The 22,018-nt window shown below is 47.5% G+C and overlaps 1 protein-coding gene across 1 annotated transcript; it reads left to right on the forward strand.

Annotated features, from left to right (window-relative positions):
- The first annotated feature begins 783 nt into the window (after nucleotides 1-783).
- Nucleotides 784-16,974, forward strand: LOC115116618 (X-linked retinitis pigmentosa GTPase regulator-like). Its single transcript, XM_065014972.1, has 13 exons — nucleotides 784-887; nucleotides 1,192-1,317; nucleotides 1,578-1,670; nucleotides 1,756-1,818; nucleotides 1,917-2,075; nucleotides 2,193-2,342; nucleotides 2,439-2,597; nucleotides 4,623-4,778; nucleotides 4,897-5,021; nucleotides 5,095-5,313; nucleotides 6,493-6,993; nucleotides 7,088-7,176; nucleotides 16,909-16,974. Exons 1-12 carry the CDS (start codon nucleotides 857-859, stop codon nucleotides 7,106-7,108), a joined length of 1,803 nt encoding a protein of 600 aa, XP_064871044.1. The 5' UTR covers nucleotides 784-856; the 3' UTR covers nucleotides 7,109-7,176; nucleotides 16,909-16,974.
- The last annotated feature ends 5,044 nt before the right edge of the window (nucleotides 16,975-22,018 follow it).

The following is a 22,018-nucleotide window of genomic DNA, read 5'->3' on the forward strand; positions in this document are numbered from 1 at the left end:
ACTCAGATGGTCCTTCTTTTAAATCAGCGGGAGGCAGCGGTGAGGGTGAGAGAAGCCACATCATTCAGGTTCTCTCCAGAGGCGGGAGAACCCCAAGGCTCCGTCGTCTGTCCTCTACTGTTTTTAATATACATCTGTGATATTTATTTCCCCCACCCAGGAGACGGACAAGTGGCCCAGATCGCAGTCAATCTCTGTTTTTAGGCCTCCTCCAAAAACATTGTCCATGCTGGAAAAAAGCTACAGAAGAGCATAACAGAGATGGAGAACTGGGTTAAATCTGTGGACGGTCAAGCTCAATCCCCTGAAGACACAGTATGTCCTCTTCTCCAGGCACCCCAAAATAACCACGCAAGTGCACCTTAAACTGTATGGGAAAGCACTCCAGCCAAGGGGTCACACTCTAAGAAAACATGTCCTGCAGTGCCCACATACAGTGCCTGGAGAAGGAGGGAATGAAGCACCTGAACGTACTCTGCAAAAGAAAAGGAGCCAAGGCCAGAACATTCATAAAATACAGAAATCTGGCCTGTATGGTGCATTTTTCATCATATGTATTTTGAAAGTGATATATCTTCTAACTTGATTACTGACATGCAAAACACTTGACTATATCAACAATGGATTAATTAAACAAATACCAAAATATAGTTTTCCTTTAATACAATTGTGGCGTGATTCAATGGGAATCAATGGGAGACCTTTATTTTGAAGGCAAACCGCCGATTCCGCTATTGTTGCTCACACTGGTCACGTCACGTGTCATATACCGGTTCTCTGCATAATCGAATCCGCAGATTGTTTCTGCGGAGGAATGTGACAGGCACCTGTGAGGTGAGCCGACACCAGGGGAGAGATGACCGGGCAGACCGAAGATGATATACCTGGTTAGGAAACCTGTGTCTGAATAGCTTTTTTGAAGCATATGGCTGTTATTTAGCTCAATAGTTGCTATTCTATCACTAGACAGTAATGTATGGTAGGGACCATTAGCTAACCTGTTGCTATTTCTGGCTTGCAGCGACCTAAATACGTAACAACCGGTTGGCATTAGGATTTACCTGCTTTACTGCTGTAAAGCCTAGTAGTGAAATCATGTAGTACAAACATATAGCACCTGATATTTCCTCAAACTCCTATGAAATGTCATAGTTTCTCTTCTGTCTCAAATTTGTTTTTTTACCCTAACAGAAACAGGAGCAATCTTCACCTTTGGGAAGAGCAAGTTTGCTGATAATGTGCCCAGTAAATTCTGGCTGAAGAATGACCATCCAGAAGAAATCTCGTGTGGGGGTGATCACACTGCTCTCGTAACAGGTTATCAATAATGTATCCTACACTCTCCTATATGATTGGCCGACTTGGGGACACTGTGTATAAAACATAAGCTCGTTTGTTGTTTATAAAATGCTGGTAAATCATTATCAATGGTTCATTATCAGTTTACTAATGGACCTGTAGTCAAACAGTGTTATGAACAAAATGCCTTTAACTTCAAGACATGTATAGTATTTACTTGTTCAAAGACACAAAGAAATACATAAAAACAGTATAATTATGTATTCTCCTATGTGTAGGCCATAGCAGGCTGTTCATGTTTGGAAGTAATACCTGCGGTCAGTTAGGACTGGGGTCAGAGATCAACATCAACAAGCCCACTGCTGTGAAAGGTCAGTCCATCGTGTACTAGGATTATGTTCGACTCACATTTTGTCAAAAGTTTTGTAACGTTAAAACACATGTTTTTTTCTTTAGTGTTGAAGACTGAAAAAGTGAAGTTTGCAGCATGTGGAAGAGACCATACAATCGTGTGCACATGTAAAAGAACCAAGTTGTTTTACTCTACATTACTATAGAACATGTTATGAATATGTGCCATTACAATGACTTATGAGGCTTTCACCCATGTTTCTCAGGGAGTGGGCAGGTTTATGGTGCTGGCAGTAACCAGGAGGGGCAGCTTGGTTTGGGACACTGTGATGACACAAACACCTTCCACCTGATTCATCCCTTCTCTGACCACGCACCAATCAAAATGCTCGCTGCTGGCTGCAACACCTCAGCTGCTCTGACAGGTAACAATGATAACAGACAGACTGTCTGTCTACTGTGTGTGTGTGTCTCTCGGTCTGTCTGTCTGTTGGTCAGTCTTCTCTGTCAGTATGTGTGCTGTGTTGTATATGTGTTGGCAGAGGAAGGCAGGCTGTTCATGTGGGGTGATAACTCGGTTGGCCAGATCGGTCTGGGGGCAGAGAGCTACGCCTCAGAGCCTAGAGAGGTGATGGTGGGGCAGTCAGTGGCCTGGGTGTCCTGTGGATACCACCACTCAGCATTCGTCACAGGTAACACAGGGTTCATTTCAATTCAGTAGCTAAACCTTATGCATACCATTAACCTGTTGTCATGTAGTAATTCGGCTGGGTTTGGGCTCGTTCCAGTGGACGGGGACCTCTACACGTTTGGGGAGAGTCGGAACGGAAGGCTGGGTCTATTCCGTGACCAGCTGGCCAATCACAGAGTCCCTCAGCAGGTGGAAGGCATCCAGGATCCGGTCATCCAAGTGTCCTGTGGAGGGGAGCACACAGTGGCACTCACAAGTAAATACCTCTGAAATACTATTAATACTAACTCATCGATACAGTACCGTTAATAACATAAAACAGTCTGTCTACTGTTTCCAGTTTGTGACTGTCTCCCCTTCCTCTACACCTCTCTATCTATCTCTTCCTCTATACCTCTACACCTCTCTCTCTCTTCCTCTACACCTCTCTCTCTTCCTCTATACCTCTACACCTCTCTCTCTTCCTCTACACCTCTCTCTCTTCCTCTACACCTCTCTATCTCTCTCTTCCTCTACACCTCTCTATCTATCTCTTCCTCTATACCTCTCTATCTATCTCTCTTCCTTTATACCTCTCTATCTCTCTCTTCCTCTATACCTCTCTCTTCCTCTATACCTCTACACCTCTCTATCTATCTCTTCCTCTATACCTCTACACCTCTCTATCTCTCTCTCTCTCTTCCTCTATACCTCTACATCTCTCTCTTCCTCTACACCTCTCTATCTCTCTCTTCCTCTACACCTCTCTATCTCTCTCTTCCTCTACACCTCTCTATCTCTCTCTTCCTCTACACCTCTCTATCTCTCTCTTCCTCTATACCTCTCTATCTCTCTCTTCCTCTATACCTCTCTATCTCTCTCTTCCTCTACACCTCTCTATCTCTCTTTTCCTCTACACCTCTCTATCTCTCTCTTCCTCTACACCTCTCTATCTCTCACTTCCTCTATACCTCTCTATCTCTCTATCTCTCTCTTCCTCTATACCTCTCTCTCTCTGTCTTCCTCTACACCTCTCTCTCTATCTCTCTCTTCCTCTATACCTATCTATCTCTCTCTTCCTCTATACCTCTCTATCTCTCTCTCTACCTCTCTATCTCTCTCTCTTCCTCTATATATCTCTCTCTCTTCCTCTATATATCTCTCTCTCTTCCTCTATATATCTCTCTCTCTTCCTCTATATATCTCTCTCTCTTCCTCTATATATCTCTCTCTCTTCCTCTATACCTCTATCTCTCTCTTCCTCTACACCTCTATCTCGCTCTTCCTCTATATATCTCTCTCTCTTCCTCTATACCTCTATCTCTCTCTTCCTCTACACCTCTATCTCTCTCTTCCTCTACACCTCTATCTCGCTCTTCCTCTATTCCTCTCTATCTCTCTCTTCCTCTACACCTCTCTATCTCTCTCTTCCACTATACCTCTATCTCTCTTCCTCTCTCTCCCTTCCTCTATACCTCTATCTCTCTCTTCCTCTATACCTATCTATCTCTCTTCCTCTATACCTCTCTCTCTCTCTTCCTCTATACCTCTCTATCTCTCTCTTCCTTTATACCTCTCTATCTCTCTTTCCTCTATACCTCTCTCTCTATCTTCCTCTATACCTCTCTCTCTCTTTCCTCTACACCTCTCTATCTCTCTCTTCCTCTACACCTCTCTATCTCTCTCTTCCTCTACAACTCTCTATCTCTCTCTTCCTCTACACCTCTCTATCTCTCTCTTCCTCTACACCTCTCTATCTCTCTCTTCCTCTATACCTCTCTATCTCTCTTCCTCTATACCTCTCTATCTCTCTTCCTCTATACCTCTCTATCTCTCTCTACCTCTATACCTCTCTCTACCTCTATACCTCTCTCTCTCTTCCTCTATATCTCTCTCTTCTTCTATACCGCTATATCTCTCTTCCTCTATACCTATATCTCTCTCTTCCTCTAAACCTCTCTCTCTCTTCCTCTAAACCTCTCTCTCTCTTCTTCTATACCGCTATCTCTCTCTTCCTCTATACCGCTATCTCTCTCTTCCTTTATACCTCTCTCTTCTTCTATACCGCTATCTCTCTCTCTTCCTCTATACCTCCCTATCTCTCTCTTCCTCTATACCTCTCTCTCTTTCTCCCTCGCTCTCTCTCTCTTTCTCTATACCTCTCTCTCTCTCTTTCTCTCTCTTCCTCTATACCTCTCTCTCTCTTGCTTCCTCTATACCTCTCTCTCTCTCTCTCTCTCTCTCTGGCTTCCTCTATACCTCTCTCTCTCTCTCTCTCTCTTGCTTCCTCTCCGTGTTCCAGAGGAGGATGTGTACACGTTTGGGCGGGGTCAGCATGGTCAGCTGGGCCACGGGACCTTCCTGTTCGAAGCACATCTGCCCAAAGCACTGGTCCACTTCCGGAATGGCAGAGTCAGTCACGTCACCTGTGGAGAGAACCACACTGCTGTGATCACAGGCAAGCTTCTATTGTACTGTAATATATTCTACTAAGTATACACTGTTGAATAGAAGTTGTCATTCAGACATTTGAAACCTGAGCATGTTCCATTGAGACCCCATGTCTCACCCTCCAGACAGTGGGATTCTGTACACCTTTGGGGACGGTCGCCATGGTAAACTAGGACTGGGGGAAGAGAACTTCACCAACCAGTTCAGACCAACACTGTGCCCACGCTTCCTCAAATACAGTGTCCAGTCAGTGAGTCAAGCTGTGTGGGTTTGTGTGTGTGAGTGTGTTTTTGCATGTGCTAATACTGTGCATGTGTGTTCAGGTGAAAGGTGGCAGCTCTCACATGCTGGTGCTGGCTATGCCCAGACCCCCAGAGGTTGAGGAAGTGGTGATAGAGGAAGATGATGTCACAGAGACCATTCTGGAGACTCTGGAAACCTACACTGAGCTGCTCATGATGGATCCCTCCCTCCTGATGTCCAACCCACCGACTGCACCTCCTCTCTGGACCCTGTCTGCTAGGGCCCGCCGCAGGGAGAGGGTGAGCACTGGGCCACAACATCAGAAAGTTTCAGAAAGTAGAACTGGAGTGTTGATTACAAGGAGTGACAGAGTTGTGGTGTTTGGTTGCCTTCACTAGGGAGCAGTGTTGCGTCACATTTCTGCAGAGAAACTGTATATAATGACAAGATTGTCTCTGCCCAGCAATGGAAGTTGTTATCGTGAAGGCGTGGATGCGAGATCAGGAGGGACATTCTAGCCAATGAAAGGGCAGATGTGTGTGAACAACAGACACAACTCCAATATAAAATATCTTTTCTCAAAGCTGCCGAGATGCCACGTTCGGCCACTTATTTTAGTAACAATCTAAACATTACTAAACTTCTATTCGATCAAATAAAAAACAATCATATTTTTTGTTGACCAAATCTGAAACTTTCTCTTAGCCTTTGATCCCCACTTGGTCTGCTGTGTGTTTACATCCCTGTTAGTGAGAATTTCTCTTTTGCCAAGATAATCCATCCATCTGACAGGTGTGGCAAATCAAGAAGCTGATTAATAAACAGCATGATCATTACACAGGTGCACCTTGTGCTGGGGGCAATAAAAGGCCACTCTAAAATGTGCAGTTTTGTCACACGACACAATGCCACAGATGTCTCAAGTTTTGAGGGAGCGTGCAATTGGCATGCTGAAGAAAGGAATGTCCACCAGAGCAGTTGCCAGAGAAGTGAACATTCACTCTACCATAAGCCGCCTCCAATTTAGAGAATTTGGCAGTACGTCCAACTGGCCTCACAACCACAGACCTCGTGTAACCACGCCAGCCCAGGACCTCCACATCAAGCTTCTTCACCTGCTGGATCGTCTGAGACCAGCCCACCCGGACAGCTGATGAAACTGAGGATTATTTCGGTCTGTAATAAGCACTTTTGTGGGGGAAAACTAATTCTGATTGGCAGGTCCTGGCTCCCCAGTGGGTGGGCCTGGCTCCCCAGTGGATGGGTCTGATTACTAAGTGGGTGGGCCTATGCCCTCCCAGACCCACCCATGGCCGCACTCCTGTCCAGTCATGTGAAATCCATAGATTAAAGCCTAATGACTTTATTTAAATTGACTGATTTCCTCATATGAACTGTAACTCAGTAAAATGGTTGAAATTGTTGCATGTTGCGTTTATATTTTTGTTCAGTTTACTTTTCTGTGTGGTCTGTTTCAGGAGTGTTCTCCAGAGCAGTTTGGCCAGATGTTCCATAACCTTCCTCCTCTGATGTCTGGCTTCTTCAACACCTCCCTTCCCGTGTCCAGGAACATCCGCATCTCCAGAACACCATGTAAAGACCCCTCCACCTCCTCACTGTCTTCCAATCCCTCCTCAAACAACGCCCCCAGTCCCTCTCTGTCACTCAAACCCAGAGGCAAACCCCCTTTAACACCATCACGGTCTCCCCAATTCACATTCCCAGACCCTCCCAGCCCTTCACTCTCCTCAAAGTCCAGCCCTAAGAAGAAGAAGCCCACCCCGTCAAAATCACCAAAATCTACATCTAAAGAACCCAGTAGCCTCTCACAGTCCTTCCTATCCATGCCTAAACTCATCCCCGACCCCACACTGTCCCCTAAAACCCCTTTAAAAAGCCCACAGATTACAACCAATCCCCCAAAACGCTGTCTAAGGGGCACCCAAGCCCTTCTCGGAGTCCCACTTCACCACAGACAGGTACAGTAGTTGAATCCTGTCTTTCCTTTTCGCAAGGCATAACTGCGACACATATTCTATGACCTATCCCAGTGTTCTCTGTGTGTTTTTACAGATAGGAACGAGGACACAGTGACAGAAGCCCCTGACAGCCTGATGCTCATTGAGAATATGGAGGATGAAAAGGACACGTTGTCAAACCTGGTGAGTACAGCGGATTTATTATCAAATATTATAATGTGTACTTCAGTGCCTTTAGAACGTCTCCGTACCCCTTGACTTATTCCACATTTTGTTGTGTTTCAGCCTGAATTCAAAATGGATTAAATATATATTTTATCACCCATCTACACACAATACCCCATAATGACAAAGTGAAAACATGTTTTTTGAACTTTTAGCAAAATTATTGAAAATTAAATAAAGAAATATCTAATTTACATAATGTTAATGAATCACCTTTGACAGCGATTACAGCAGACTCACAGCGATCAGAGCTGTGAGTCTTTCTGGGTAAATCTCTAAGAGCTTTACACACCTGGATTGTACAATATTTGCACAATATTATTTTTTTAATTCTTCAAGCTCTGTCAAGTTGGTTGTTGATCATTGCTAGACAGCCATTTTTAAGTCTTGCCATAGATTTAAGCCGATTTAAGTCAAAACTGTAACTAGGCCACTCAGGAACATTCAATGTCGTCTTGGTACGCAGTGTAGATTTGACTTTGTGTCTTAGGTTATTGTCCTGCTGAAAGGTGAATTTGTTTCCCAGTATCTGTTGGAAAGCAGACTGAACCAGGTTTTCCTCTAGGATTTTGCCTGTACTTAGCTCTATTCCATTTCTTTTTATCCTAAAAAAAAACCTCCATAGTCCTTGCCGATGACAAGCATATCCATAACATGTTGCAGCCACCACCATGCTTGATAATATGAAGAGTGGTACTCAGTGATGTGTTGTGTTGGATTTGATCCTAAAATAGTCCCTAGTCCATAACATGTTGCAGCCACCACCATGCTTGATAATATGAAGAGTGGTACTCAGTGATGTGTTGTGTTGGATTTGATCCTAAAATAGTCCCTAGTCCATAACATGTTGCAGCCACCACCATGCTTGATAATATGAAGAGTGGTACTCAGTGATGTGTTGTGTTGGATTTGCCCCAAACAGAACACTTTCTATTCAGAACATAAAGTTCATTTCTTTGCCACTTTTATTTTGATTCTGTACAGGCTTCCTTCCACTCTGTCATTTAGGTTAATATTTTAGAGTAACTACAATGTTTTTGATTTATCCTCAGTTTTGTCTATCACAGGGTAGCCTAGTGGTTAGAGTGTTGGACTAGTAACTGGAAGGTTGCAAGATTGAATCCCCGAGCTGACAAGGTACAAATCTGTCATTCTGACCTTGAACAAGGCAGTTAACCCACTGTTCCTAGGCCGTCATTGAAAATAAGAATGTGTTCTTAACTGACTTGCCTAGTTAAATAAAAGTTAAATAAAATAAATAAATAAACAGCCATTAAACTCTGTAACTGTTTTAAAGTCACCATTGGCCTCATGGTGAAATTCGTGAGTGGTTTCCTTCCTCTCCGGCAACTGAGTTAGGAAGGATGCCTGTATCTTTGTAATGACTGGGTGTATATTCAATGTCTGCTTTAAAAAAATTAAAAAATAAATATATATATATATATATATATATATATATATATATATATATAAAATCATCTACCAATCAGATCCCTTCTTAGCGAGGCATTGGAAAAAGTGCAGGTGCAGGTGTGCGTAATGATGAGGTGCAGGTGTGCGTAATGATGAGGTGCAGGTGTGCGTAACGATGAGGCACAGGTGTGCGTAATGATGAGGCGCAGGTGTGCGTAATGATGAGGCGCAGGTGTGCGTAATGATGGGGCGCAGGTGTGCGAAATCAAGTCCAGGTGTGTGTAATGATGAGGCGCAGGTGTGCGTAATGATGGGGCGCAGGTGTGCGTAATGATGGGGCGCAGGTGTGCGTAATGATGGGGTGCAGGTGTGCGTAATGATGGGGCGCAGGTGTGCGTAATGATGGGGCGCAGGTGTGCGTAATGATGGGGCGCAGGTGTGCGTAATGATGGGGCGCAGGTGTGCGTAATGATGGGGCGCAGGTGTGCGTAATGATGGGGCGCAGGTGTGCGTAATGATGAGGCGCAGGTGTGCGTAATGATGGGTGGCCAGGACCGGTGGTTAGTAAACCGGCGATGTCGAGCGGTGGAGCGGGAGTAGACATGAAAGATAATCATACGTATGGGGTACAGAGATGAGCTAGTCATTCAAAGATCATGTTAAATACTTTTATGGCAAACAGAGTCCATGCAACATATTAAGTGACTGAACTTATTTAGGCTTGCCTCTAAGGGGTTGAATATTTATTGACTTTTTATTAATTTGTCAACATTTCTAAAAACATAATTCCATTCGGACACTATGATATTGTCTGTAGGCCAGTGACACAACATCTCAGTATAATCTTTTTAAATTCAGGCTGTAACGCAACAAAATGTGGAAAAAGTCAAGAGGTATGAAAGCTTTCTGAAGGCACTGTATGTGTTATAGATCTGTATGTGTTATAGATCTGTATGTGTTATAGATCTGTATGTGTATTAGGTTTGCTGTCTTGCTATGGTCAGGTATGTGGGCTCCATGACTTTGGCCTATGATCAGAGTGGCTCATTACTTTGATCTAGGTTGTAAAGTTACAGTAACTTCGCCAAAAATATCCGGTTTTCTAGAAATCTTGGTTGGAGGATTCCGGATTCCTGCTTATTCAAATCAAATCACATTTTACTTGTCACGTGCGCCTTCACGTGAAATGACCTTACATTTCCTTACACTTACGTTTGCAAACACTCAATTAGTATTTGGTAGCATTGTTTTTAAATTGTTTAACTTGGGTCACACGTTTTGGGTATCATTCCACAAGCTTCCCACAATAAGTCGGGTGAATTTTGACCCATTCGTCCTGACAGAGCTGGTGTAATGGAGTCAGGTTTGATGGCCACTCCAATACCTTGACCCTGTTGTCCTTAAGCCATTTTGCCACAACTTCGGAAGTATGCTCGGGGTCATTGTCCATTTGGAAGACCCATTTGCGACCTAGCTTTAACTTCCTGACTGATGTCTTGAGATGTTGCTTCAATATATCCACATCATTTTCCTTCCACGTGACGCCATCTTTTTTGAAGAGGGCACGACAACACCTCTTCCCCTTCAGGAGACTGAAAATATTTGGCATGGGTCCCCAGATCCTCAACCGTTCTAAAGCTGCACCATCGAGAGCCTCCTGACCGGTTGCATCACCACCTGGTATGGCAACTAGTGATGCACCGATATGTCATTTTTGGCCGATACCGATTTCCAATATTGTCCTTCCCAAAAAACCCTGATACCGATAACCGATATTTACATTTTTTGATGCCTTTTAAGCATTCTAGTATAGTTAAATAGTTAACACACACACGTGGACAAAGCAGTCTAAGGCATCTCAGTGCAAGAGGAGTTACTACAGTCCCTGGTTCGATTCCAGGCTGTATCACATCCGGCCGTGATTGGGAGTCCCATAGGGCTGCACACAATTGGCCGGGGTAGGCCGTAATTGTAAATAAGAATTTGTTCTTAACTGACTTGCCTAGTTAAATAAAGGTTATACACACACTCACAAACCACACTGACCAAAAAGGTATTTTGTTGGCATTTACCAGTAAAACATAATCAAAGCCTATTTCTTGTGAATGGGGGTGTGTTCGGCCCTCATTTTCCTGTAGTCCACGATCATCTCCTTTGTCTTGCCTTGTTGAGGGAGAGGTTGTTGTCCTGGCACCACACTGCCAGGTCTCTGACCTCCTCCCTATAGGCTGTCTCATCGTTGTCAGTGATCAGGTCTACCACCGTTGTCGTCAGCAAACTTAATGATGGTGTTGGAGTCGTGCTCAACCATGCAGTCGTCTGTCTCTCCGTCTGTCTCTCCATCCATCTCTCCGTCTGTCTCTCTCCATCTGTCTCTGCGTCTGTCTTTGCGTCGGTCTCTGCGTCTGTCTCTGCGTCTGTCTCTGCGTCTGTCTCTGCGTCTGTCTCTGCGTCTGTCTCTCCGTCTGTCTCTCTCCGTCTGTCTCTCCTTCTGTCTCTCCTTCTGTCTCTGCGTCTGTCTCTCCTTCTGTCTCTGCGTCTGTCTCTCCTTCTGTCTCTGCGTCTGTCTCTGCGTCTGTCTCTCCGTCTGTCTCTCCATCTGTCTCTGCGTCTGTCTCTGCGTCTGTCTCTGCGTCTGTCTCTGCATCTGTCTCTGCGTCTGTCTCTGCGTCTGTCTCTCCGTCTGTCTCTCCGTCTGTCTCTCCGTCTGTCTCTCTCCGTCTGTCTCTCCTTCTGTCTCTCCTTCTGTCTCTGCGTCTGTCTCTCCTTCTGTCTCTGCGTCTGTCTCTGCGTCTGTCTCTGCGTCTGTCTCTGCGTCTGTCTCTCCTTCTGTCTCTGCGTCTGTCTCTCCTTCTGTCTCTGCGTCTGTCCCTCCTTCTGTCTCTGCGTCTGTCTCTCCTTCTGTCTCTGCGTCTGTCTCTGCGTCTGTCTCTGCGTCTGTCTCTCCGTCTGTCTCTCCGTCTGTCTCTCTCCGTCTGTCTCTCCTTCTGTCTCTCCTTCTGTCTCTGCGTCTGTCTCTCCTTCTGTCTCTGCGTCTGTCTCCTTCTGTCTCTGCGTCTGTCTCTCCTTCTGTCTCTGCGTCTGTCTTTGCGTCGGTCTCTGCGTCTGTCTCTCCTTCTGTCTCTGCGTCTGTCTCTGCGTCTGTCTCTCCTTCTGTCTCTGCGTCTGTCTCTGCGTCTGTCTCTGCGTCTGTCTCTCCGTCTGTCTCTCCGTCTGTCTCTCTCCGTCTGTCTCTCCTTCTGTCTCTCCTTCTGTCTCTGCGTCTGTCTCTCCTTCTGTCTCTGCGTCTGTCTCTCCTTCTGTCTCTGCGTCTGTCTCTGCGTCTGTCTCTGCGTCTGTCTCTGCGTCTGTCTCTCCTTCTGTCTCTGCGTCTGTCTCTCCTTCTGTCTCTGCGTCTGTCTCTCCTTCTGTCTCTGCGTCTGTCTCTCCTTCTGTCTCTGCGTCTGTCTCTGCGTCTGTCTCTCCGTCTGTCTCTCCATCTGTCTCTCCGTCTGTCTCTCTCCGTCTGTCTCTGCGTCTGTCTCTGCGTCTGTCTCTGCGTCTGTCTCTGCGTCTGTCTCTGCGTCTGTCTCCGCGTCTGTCTCTCCTTCTGTCTCCGCGTCTGTCTCTGCGTCTGTCTCTCCTTCTGTCTCTCCTTCTGTCTCTGCGTCTGTCTCTCCTTCTGTCTCTCCTTCTGTCTCTGCGTCTGTCTCTGCGTCTGTCTCTCCTTCTGTCTCTGCGTCTGTCTCTCCTTCTGTCTCTCCTTCTGTCTCTGCGTCTGTCTCTCCTTCTGTCTCTCCTTCTGTCTCTCCTTCTGTCTCTGCGTCTGTCTCTCCTTCTGTCTCTCCTTCTGTCTCTGCGTCTGTCTCTCCTTCTGTCTCTCCGTCTGTCTCTCCTTCTGTCTGCGTCTGTCTCTCCGTCTGTCTCTCCTTCTGTCTCTGCGTCTGTCTCTGCGTCTGTCTCTCCTTCTGTCTCTGCGTCTGTCTCTCCTTCTGTCTCTGCGTCTGTCTCTGCGTCTGTCTCTCCGTCTGTCTCTCCTTCTGTCTCTGCGTCTGTCTCTCCTTCTGTCTCTGCGTCTGTCTCCTTCTGTCTCTGCGTCTGTCTCTCCTTCTGTCTCTGCGTCTGTCTTTGCGTCGGTCTCTGCGTCTGTCTCTCCTTCTGTCTCTGCGTCTGTCTCTGCGTCTGTCTCCTTCTGTCTCTGCGTCTGTCTCTGCGTCTGTCTCTGCGTCTGTCTCTGCGTCTGTCTCTCCGTCTGTCTCTCTCCGTCTGTCTCTCCTTCTGTCTCTCCTTCTGTCTCTGCGTCTGTCTCTCCTTCTGTCTCTGCGTCTGTCTCTCCTTCTGTCTCTGCGTCTGTCTCTGCGTCTGTCTCTGCGTCTGTCTCTGCGTCTGTCTCTCCTTCTGTCTCTGCGTCTGTCTCTCCTTCTGTCTCTGCGTCTGTCTCTCCTTCTGTCTCTGCGTCTGTCTCTGCGTCTGTCTCTCCGTCTGTCTCTCCGTCTGTCTCTCTCCGTCTGTCTCTCCTTCTGTCTCTCCTTCTGTCTCTCCTTCTGTCTCTCCTTCTGTCTCTGCGTCTGTCTCTGCGTCTGTCTCTGCGTCTGTCTCTGCGTCTGTCTCTGCGTCTGTCTCCGCGTCTGTCTCTCCTTCTGTCTCCGCGTCTGTCTCTGCGTCTGTCTCTCCTTCTGTCTCTCCTTCTGTCTCTGCGTCTGTCTCTCCTTCTGTCTCTCCTTCTGTCTCTCCTTCTGTCTCTGCGTCTGTCTCTGCGTCTGTCTCTCCTTCTGTCTCTGCGTCTGTCTCTCCTTCTGTCTCTCCTTCTGTCTCTCCTTCTGTCTCTCCTTCTGTCTCTCCTTCTGTCTCTGCGTCTGTCTCTCCTTCTGTCTCTCCTTCTGTCTCTGCGTCTGTCTCTCCTTCTGTCTCTCCTTCTGTCTCTCCTTCTGTCTCTGCGTCTGTCTCTCCTTCTGTCTCTCCTTCTGTCTCTGCGTCTGTCTCTGCGTCTGTCTCTCCGTCTGTCTCTCCTTCTGTCTGCGTCTGTCTCTCCGTCTGTCTCTCCTTCTGTCTCTGCGTCTGTCTCTGCGTCTGTCTCTCCTTCTGTCTCTGCGTCTGTCTCTCCTTCTGTCTCTGCGTCTGTCTCTGCGTCTGTCTCTCCGTCTGTCTCTCCTTCTGTCTCTGCGTCTGTCTCTCCTTCTGTCTCTGCGTCTGTCTCTCCTTCTGTCTCTCCTTCTGTCTCTGCGTCTGTCTCTGCGTCTGTCTCTGCGTCTGTCTCTCCTTCTGTCTCTGCGTCTGTCTCTCCTTCTGTCTCTCCTTCTGTCTCTGCGTCTGTCTCTGCGTCTGTCTCTCCGTCTGTCTCTCTCCGTCTGTCTCTCCTTCTGTCTCTGCGTCTGTCTCTGCGTCTGTCTCTCCTTCTGTCTCTCCGTCTGTCTCTGCGTCTGTCTCTGCGTCTGTCTCTGCGTCTGTCTCTCCGTCTGTCTCTCCTTCTGTCTCTCCGTCTGTCTCTGCGTCTGTCTCTGCGTCTGTCTCTCCTTCTGTCTCTGCGTCTGTCTCTCCTTCTGTCTCTCCTTCTGTCTCTGCGTCTGTCTCTGCGTCTGTCTCTGCGTCTGTCTCTGCGTCTGTCTCTCCTTCTGTCTCTGCGTCTGTCTCTCCTTCTGTCTCTGCGTCTGTCTCTCCTTCTGTCTCTGCGTCTGTCTCTGCGTCTGTCTCTGCGTCTGTCTCTCCGTCTGTCTCTGCGTCTGTCTCTCCTTCTGTCTCTGCTTCTGTCTCTCCTTCTGTCTCTGCATCTGTCTCTGCGTCTGTCTCTGCGTCTATCTCTGCGTCTGTCTCTCCTTCTGTCTCTGCGTCTGTCTCTCCTTCTGTCTCTGCGTCTGTCTCTGCGTCTGTCTCTGCGTCTGTCTCTCCGTCTGTCTCTCCGTCTGTCTCTCTCCGTCTGTCTCTCCTTCTGTCTCTCCTTCTGTCTCTGCGTCTGTCTCCTTCTGTCTCTGCGTCTGTCTCTCCTTCTGTCTCTGCGTCTGTCTCTCCGTCTGTCTCTCCGTCTGTCTCTCCTTCTGTCTCTGCGTCTGTCTCTGCGTCTGTCTCTCCTTCTGTCTCTGCGTCTGTCTCTGCATCTGTCTCTCCTTCTGTCTCTGCGTCTGTCTCTCCTTCTGTCTCTGCGTCTGTCTCTGCGTCTGTCTCTCCTTCTGTCTCTGCGTCTGTCTCTCCTTCTGTCTCTGCGTCTGTCTCTCCTTCTGTCTCTGCGTCTGTCTCTGCGTCTGTCTCTCCTTCTGTCTCTGCGTCTGTCTCTGCGTCTGTCTCTCCGTCTGTCTCTCCTTCTGTCTCTGCGTCTGTCTCTCCGTCTGTCTCTCCTTCTGTCTCTGCGTCTGTCTCTGCGTCTGTCTCTCCTTCTGTCTCTGCGTCTGTCTCTGCGTCTGTCTCTCCTTCTGTCTCTGCGTCTGTCTCTGCGTCTGTCTCTCCGTCTGTCTCTCCTTCTGTCTCTGCGTCTGTCTCTGCGTCTGTCTCTCCTTCTGTCTCTGCGTCTGTCTCCGTCTGTCTCTCCTTCTGTCTCTGCGTCTGTCTCTGCGTCTGTCTCTCCTTCTGTCTCTCCTTCTGTCTCTGCGTCTGTCTCTGCGTCTGTCTCTGCGTCTGTCTCTGCGTCTGTCTCTGCGTCTGTCTCTCCTTCTGTCTCTCCGTCTGTCTCTGCGTCTGTCTCTCCGTCTGTCTCTCTCCGTCTGTCTCTCCTTCTGTCTCTGCGTCGGTCTCTGCGTCTGTCTCTCCTTCTGTCTCTCCTTCTGTCTCTGCGTCTGTCTCTGCGTCTGTCTCTGCATCTGTCTCTCCTTCTGTCTCTGCATCTGTCTCTGCGTCTGTCTCTCCGTCTGTCTCTGCGTCTGTCTCTCCGTCTGTCTCTGCGTCTGTCTCTCTCCGTTCTTCTCTCCGTCTGTCTCTCTCCGTCTGTCTCTCTCCGTCTGTCTCTCTCCGTCTGTCTCTCTCCGTCTGTCTCTGCATCTGTCTCTCCGTCTGTCTCTGCGTCTGTCTCTCTCTGTCCTTCTCTCCGTCTGTCTCTCTCCGTCTGTCCATCTGTCTCTGCGTCTGTCTCTCAGTCTGTCTCTGCGTCTGTCTCTGCGTCTGTCTCTCTGTCTGTCTCTGCGTCTGTCTCTCTGTCTGTCTCTGCGTCTGTCTCTCTGTCTGTCTCTGCGTCTGTCTCTCTGTCTGTCTCTGCGTCTGTCTCCTGCTCATTTGCTTTTCCAAGAAAACATGTCTTAAATCTCCTGTTGCAGCTTCAGTGCAAATCGGTTGGAGCTTAATCGCTGTCCCTGCCGCCATTCTTCTCATGAACATACACACACGTAATTATACACACACACACACACACACACACACACACACATACACACACACACACACACATACACACACACACACAGCTCCTCCTGTCTCATAGCTAATCCATAGTGTTGACGTGACTGGGATGTCGACACACTTCACGCCCATCTTTCCATGACTCCTGCTGAGGGAGACTGTGAGGGAGTTTCCTGTGTTCGGAGGAGAAGAGTATTTAGCTACACACATCCTAACACTGTTTTTACTGATACATGCACAACGTTTTCAACATCTTCATCGTGGTCTTCATCGGCCTACTCTTGTTGCAGCACACAGTGAAACCCAGCAGTGTGAACAACCGACATGGAGGAGAGAGAGCAGATAGATCAACACATGATGCTGGGAAGACCAGGCATTTATTTTTGTTGTGCTGCCTCTCCCATGCACTTTAGTTCATTCTATACACAGAACCGCTAGGGTGTCTTGTGTGCTATGAGCCTGTGTGTATACTGTACCTGCATACGTGTTTCATCCATTCCATAGAGACTCTCTGAGGTGTAATACGTGAGGAGTTTGGCACCCGATGATGAAGGTGGATGTGTTAATGGACTGAATGGAAAGGCTTCTGATAAAGGTTGCCGTGGCAATGAGCGAATCGGTCTGCTTTTGCATAACACCTCAATACCCTCTCATTAACTGGGATTATAATTGATTTCCAGCAGGGATGGGGGGAACAAATGGATGAATTTCATCGTCACGTGTCGTAGTTCTTCCTACCAGCCTCTGCTTTTTATTCTGTCATGCAGTTCGTATACAGGCTCATGTTTGCCTGCAGGAAAGCTGACTACCCACACTTGTTTATATTCCTGATGGAAGGAAGGTTCTGGCTTTTGTGTTCTAACCCTTTATAGTTGTTTCATGTAAGAGCTTGTATGTAGGTTATTAACGTATCTCAACATAGTTAAATGAGATGTTGAGTTTGGTTGTGAGACTTGTGTCCCGTTCTTTTTGAGGCAGGCATCACTATCGAGAGGAGATTCTGGCAATGAGACTGGGACTACATCTGCAGAGCAGAAGGATAAGGTATGTTAGTGTATTTACTATAAGGGACAGGAAAGAAGGACTGGCATCTACATGTCTGTCTTCCTTTCTCCTTTATTTCCCTGTACATTTGGCTCCTTTATTCTGCTTGACACTTTACTGTATTCTCTTCATGTTTCACATCCTTCTCTCTTTCTTCCTCTACTCTCTGAATATTCTCTATCTTTGCAAAACGTTACCCTCCTCTCTCTTTCTTTTATTTCTCTCTCTTTCTCTCTGCCACCTCCTCTCTTTTTCTCTCTCTCTCTCTCTGCCACCTCCTCTCTTTTTCTCTCTGTCTCCTTGTCTCTTTCTCATCTCTCCAGGGACATAAAAAGGGTAGGGTTCTTTTGAGAGCTGTGAAGGAGGCAGAGAGGAAGGTTGAACAAACCCTGACCAACAGGAAGGAGGAGCTACCTTCCCATGAAGCCCTTCCCACCGAGCTCCAGAGAGGTTCCAGTTTGAATTTGTTGAAGGCAGAGGCCATGCCCACAAAGAGTCCCAAACCACTAAAGACCCCTCAGACCCCCCAAACCCCAGCCAGGGGCAAGGAGAACATCACTTTGACAACAGAAAAGGCTGGCCTTAAAGTGAAAACCAGTAAACTAGAGAGCAATATTCAAAGCACAGGTAAAGCAGGGTCTAAGCTAAAAACACCTGCAAGGAAACAAAGAAAGTTATCTGTATCGAAACCTAGCACTCCTAAACACAGTCAGATCCAGATATCTGTGTCTAAACCCAGCATTCCAAAGCATGGTCAAAGCAAGCTGTCTGAGGTGAATAAAGGTGCAGAGATGAAAGGGAAAGGCCCTGTAAAGATCAGAAGTAAGGAGGCCGAGGCGACCAGCATTCCCATCAAAACGAAAAGTTTGGAGTCCAAAGACAAGAAATCAAAAATTGCAGAGGAAGATACTAAAACTATTGAAGTTCAAAATAAACCACTTCAAGGGGTCAAGTCCGCTCCAGTCAAAGTTAAAGGTGAACAATTAGAGGCCAAATCCACCTCTGTGAAAAGTAACATTCAAGAGGCCAAATCCACCTCTGTGAAAAGTAACATTCAAGAGGCCAAATCCACCCCTGTGAAAAGTAACATTCAAGAGGTCAAATCCACCCCTGTGAAAAGTAACATTCAAGAGGTCAAATCCACCTCTGTGAAAAGTAACATTCAAGAGGCCAAATCCACCTCTGTGAAAAGTAACATTCAAGAGGTCAAATCCACCTCTGTGAAAAGTAACATTCAAGAGGTCAAATCCACCCCTGTGAAAAGTAACATTCAAGAGGTCAAATCCACCCCTGTGAAAAGTAACATTCAAGAGGCCAAATCCACCTCTGTGAAAAGTAACATTCAAGAGGTCAAATCCACCTCTGTGAAAAGTAACATTCAAGAGGCCAAATCCACCTCTGTGAAAAGTAACATTCAAGAGGCCAAATCCACCCCTGTGAAAAGTAACATTCAAGAGGCCAAATCCACCCCTGTGAAAAGTAACATTCAAGAGGACAAATCCTCTACAGTCAAAGTTAAGGGTAAACCTGTGGAAAAGGAGCCAATTCCAAGTAAAACTGTGGCTGAAAGCACTCCTTTGATTGTAAAGAGGATTCCTCAGGAGGTAGTAGATAAGAACAAAACATCTGAAGGTACCTGCACTCCAATAAAGGGACAAAGGAAGGCAAAAGAGGAGAATGAACAAAAGACTGGAGAGTCTATTACTCTCAAAGAGTCAGGGACAACAGAGGGGAAGAAAATGGCAGTTAAAGATAAAGGCAAAGTCACAAAAACAAAAAGTGCATCCACCAAAACAAAACATGTGCCTGAACCTGAAGAGGTTAAAGCTAAATTGACTGAGTTGAATGGAACCCCGGTGAAAGTGAAAAGCAAGCCAACAGAGGTTTCCAGCCAACCAATCTTAGTAGAACCTACCTCAAAGGCCAAATCACCATCTGCATCACTGTCATTATCAGATGCAATGCCTCAAAATGCTTGGGATAAGAAGTCAGCGAAGTCTGAGCTTAGAGAGCCACTGGCTGTCTCACAGGTCAAAGATAGAGTGGCGGTCCCAGGGGAAGATACCATTGGTGAATCCCAGGAGGGGGAGCCTGGCTGGGGAGGATTTCTCAGCGATGCAGCCTCTCTCCTTCCAGCCGTGGGGGTGGCAGGCATAGCCATGGGGGTCTTGAGTGAGGCGGTGACAAGTATGAGGGGGTTTCAGTCAGAGAGTGACACAGCCACTTCTATCCCTCCTCGGCGGTCCAGCCGGGTAGAGAGGTTCACCAAACAGAGCGCCATCACCCAGCCTTCCGCATCCTCCTCTTCAACATCAGATCCCAGTGCAGTAGCGCAAAGAAACAGGACCTCCATCTGCATCAGTGTTCTCAGGAATTCTGATCAGGAAGCAGGGAGTGGGAGTTCTGAGAAGAACCCAGACACCACAGAGGATGCTAGTGACAGGTCGGGAGGTCAGGCCGAGGTTGACGACGATGAGAACACTAGTAGAGGTCAAAGGTCAGAGGATGAGGATGATGAACATGAAGATTTCACAAAGAGACAGGGAGAGGAGGATGACGGGAGTAGTGAGGGTCTGGAAGAAGAAGAGGAGGAAGAGGATGACAGGAGTAGTAAGGGTCTGGAAGAGAGCAGTGGACAGAATGATGGGGGAGAAGCAGAAGACAGTGATTCTGTGGCTAGCAGAGAAGGAGAGGAGGATAGAGAAGAGAAGAGTGAAGAGAGCCAGGGCGCGGAGGGGGAGGAGAGCAAAGGGGGAGAGAGTGATTCTGAGGGGACAGGAGAGGGGGAGGAGAGCAAAGAGAGTGATTCTGAGGGGACAGGAGAGTGGGAGGAGAGCAAAGAGAGTGATTCTCAGGGGACAGGAGAGGGGGAGGAGAGCAAAGATAGTGATTCTGAGGGGACAGGAGAGGGGAGGAGAGCAAAGAAACTGATTCTGAGGGGACAGGAGAGGGGGAGGAGAGCAAAGAGAGTGATTCTGAGGGGACAGGAGAGGGGAGGAGAGCAAAGAGAGTGATTCTGAGGGGACAGGAGAGGGACAGGAGAGCAAAGAGAGTGATTCTGAGGGGACAGGAGAGTGGGAGGAGAGCAAAGAGAGTGATTCTGAGGGGACAGGAGAGGGGGAGGAGAGCAAAGAGAGTGATTCTGAGGGGACAGGAGAGGGGGAGGAGAGCAAAGAGAGTGATTCTGAGGGGACAGGAGAGTGGGAGGAGAGCAAAGAGAGTGATTCTGAGGGGACAGGAGAGGGGAGGAGAGCAAAGAGAGTGATTCTCAGGGGACAGGAGAGGGGAGGAGAGCAAAGAGTGTGATTCTGAGGGGACAGGAGAGGGGAGGAGAGCAAAGAGAGTGATTCTGAGGGGACAGGAGAGGGGGAGGAGAGCAAAGAGAGTGATTCTGAGGGGACAGGAGAGGGGGAGGAGAGCAAAGAGAGTGATTCTGAGGGGACAGGAGAGGGGGAGGAGAGCAAAGAGAGTGATTCTGAGGCAAGCCTAGAGGAGGAGGGAGAGGAGAAAAGTGAAGAGAGTGATGAGGAGGGAGAGAGTGGTTCTGGGACAAGTGGAGAGAGGGAAGAGGAGGATAAGAGTGAAGAAGAGTCCAGTGATGAAGAGAGTGGGGATGAAAACAAAGAGGACAAGGAGGAGGGTGGTGATGAATCAGGAAGTGAGGCTGAGAGCAAGAGTGAGGGATCAGCAGAAGAGGAGGAATATGAACAAGCAGAAGAAGCAGAGAGTGAAGAAAGTAAAGCTACTGAGTCTGTAGAGGAAGAAGGAGAGAGTGGAACAGATGAGGAAGGAGAGGGAGAGGATAAGGAAGGTTGTGAAAGTGAAGAAGAGGAGGAGGAGGCAAGTGTAAGTGAGGAGGAGGGAGAAGAGGATGACGATGAGGAAAATGGTGCAGAAAGTGGAGAAGGTGAGGGCAATGTAGGAGAAGAGGAAGAGGAAGCAGTTGAGGGTGAGGAAGAAGAGGATGAAGGTGAAGAGGAGAACGGTGAAGTCGAAGAGGGTGAGGAGGAAGAGGAGGGAGGAGAGGATGATGAGGAAGAGGAGGAAGATGCTAGTGGAGAGGAGGAACTTGAAGATGAAAAATGTGAGGAAGAGGAAGGAGAAGAAGAAGATGAGGGGGAAGAAGAAGATAAAGGAGAAAGGGAGGAAGAGGGTGAAGGGGAAGAGGAGGAATATGGTGAAAAACAGGAAGATGAGAAAGAGGAAATAGAAGTGGATGAAGAGAGAGAGGAGGAAGCGAACAAACAAGAAGAGGATAGACAGGAAGTAGGTGGAAAAGACACAGAGGGAGAGGAGGGTGGAAAAAGGGGGGAGGAGAATGTAGATGGGAAAGAAAATAAAGAAATGTATGGTGAATTAGAAGAAGAAGCTGCAGGGGAACAGAAAGGGGAGATGGAGGTGGAGGAAACGGGAGAGGAAGAAGATGAAGAGGAAGGAGAAGAAGAGGAGGAAGAAAAACATATTAAAGAAGAACAAGTTGAGGAAGAAGAGGATGAGAAAGATAGTAAAGAAGGAGAAGAGGAGGAGGAAGGTAGTAAAGAAGGAGAAGAGGTGGAGGAAGAAGATGAGGAGGGAGAGGAAGAGGAGGAAGGTAGTAAAGAAGGAGAAGAGGTGGAGGAAGAAGATGAGGAGGGAGAGGAAGAGGAGGAAGAACAGGAAGAAGAGGAGGAAGAGATAAAATCTGCAAAAGGGAGAAAGAAAGGCTCACAAAGCGTACCACCTAAAGCAGCTCCCCCCAGCAGGAAAGGGATTGAAGATCCCCCGAGGGAGAAACCCAAACCAGCAGCCCGTACCAAACAGAGGACCACAGGGGGAAAACAGGCCAAAAGTACCCAAGAATCCCAACAGTTCTGGAATAATGTCTTACCCCAGTACCTGGAGCTGAAGTGAGACATTCTGGACCTCAATGGTTCCAAATCCTTTATGGTTCCGAGCCCAAACCTGCCTGATAACAGTAGCTGGAATGATTCTGGACCTGAGACACCTGAGTCGTGGATGTGTGGTTGTACTTTCTATTATGTCACTTATCCACAGTTGTGACCCC

The sequence above is a fragment of the Oncorhynchus nerka genome, linkage group LG3 (assembly GCF_034236695.1).
Source record: "Oncorhynchus nerka isolate Pitt River linkage group LG3, Oner_Uvic_2.0, whole genome shotgun sequence".
Lineage (NCBI taxonomy): Eukaryota > Metazoa > Chordata > Actinopteri > Salmoniformes > Salmonidae > Oncorhynchus > Oncorhynchus nerka.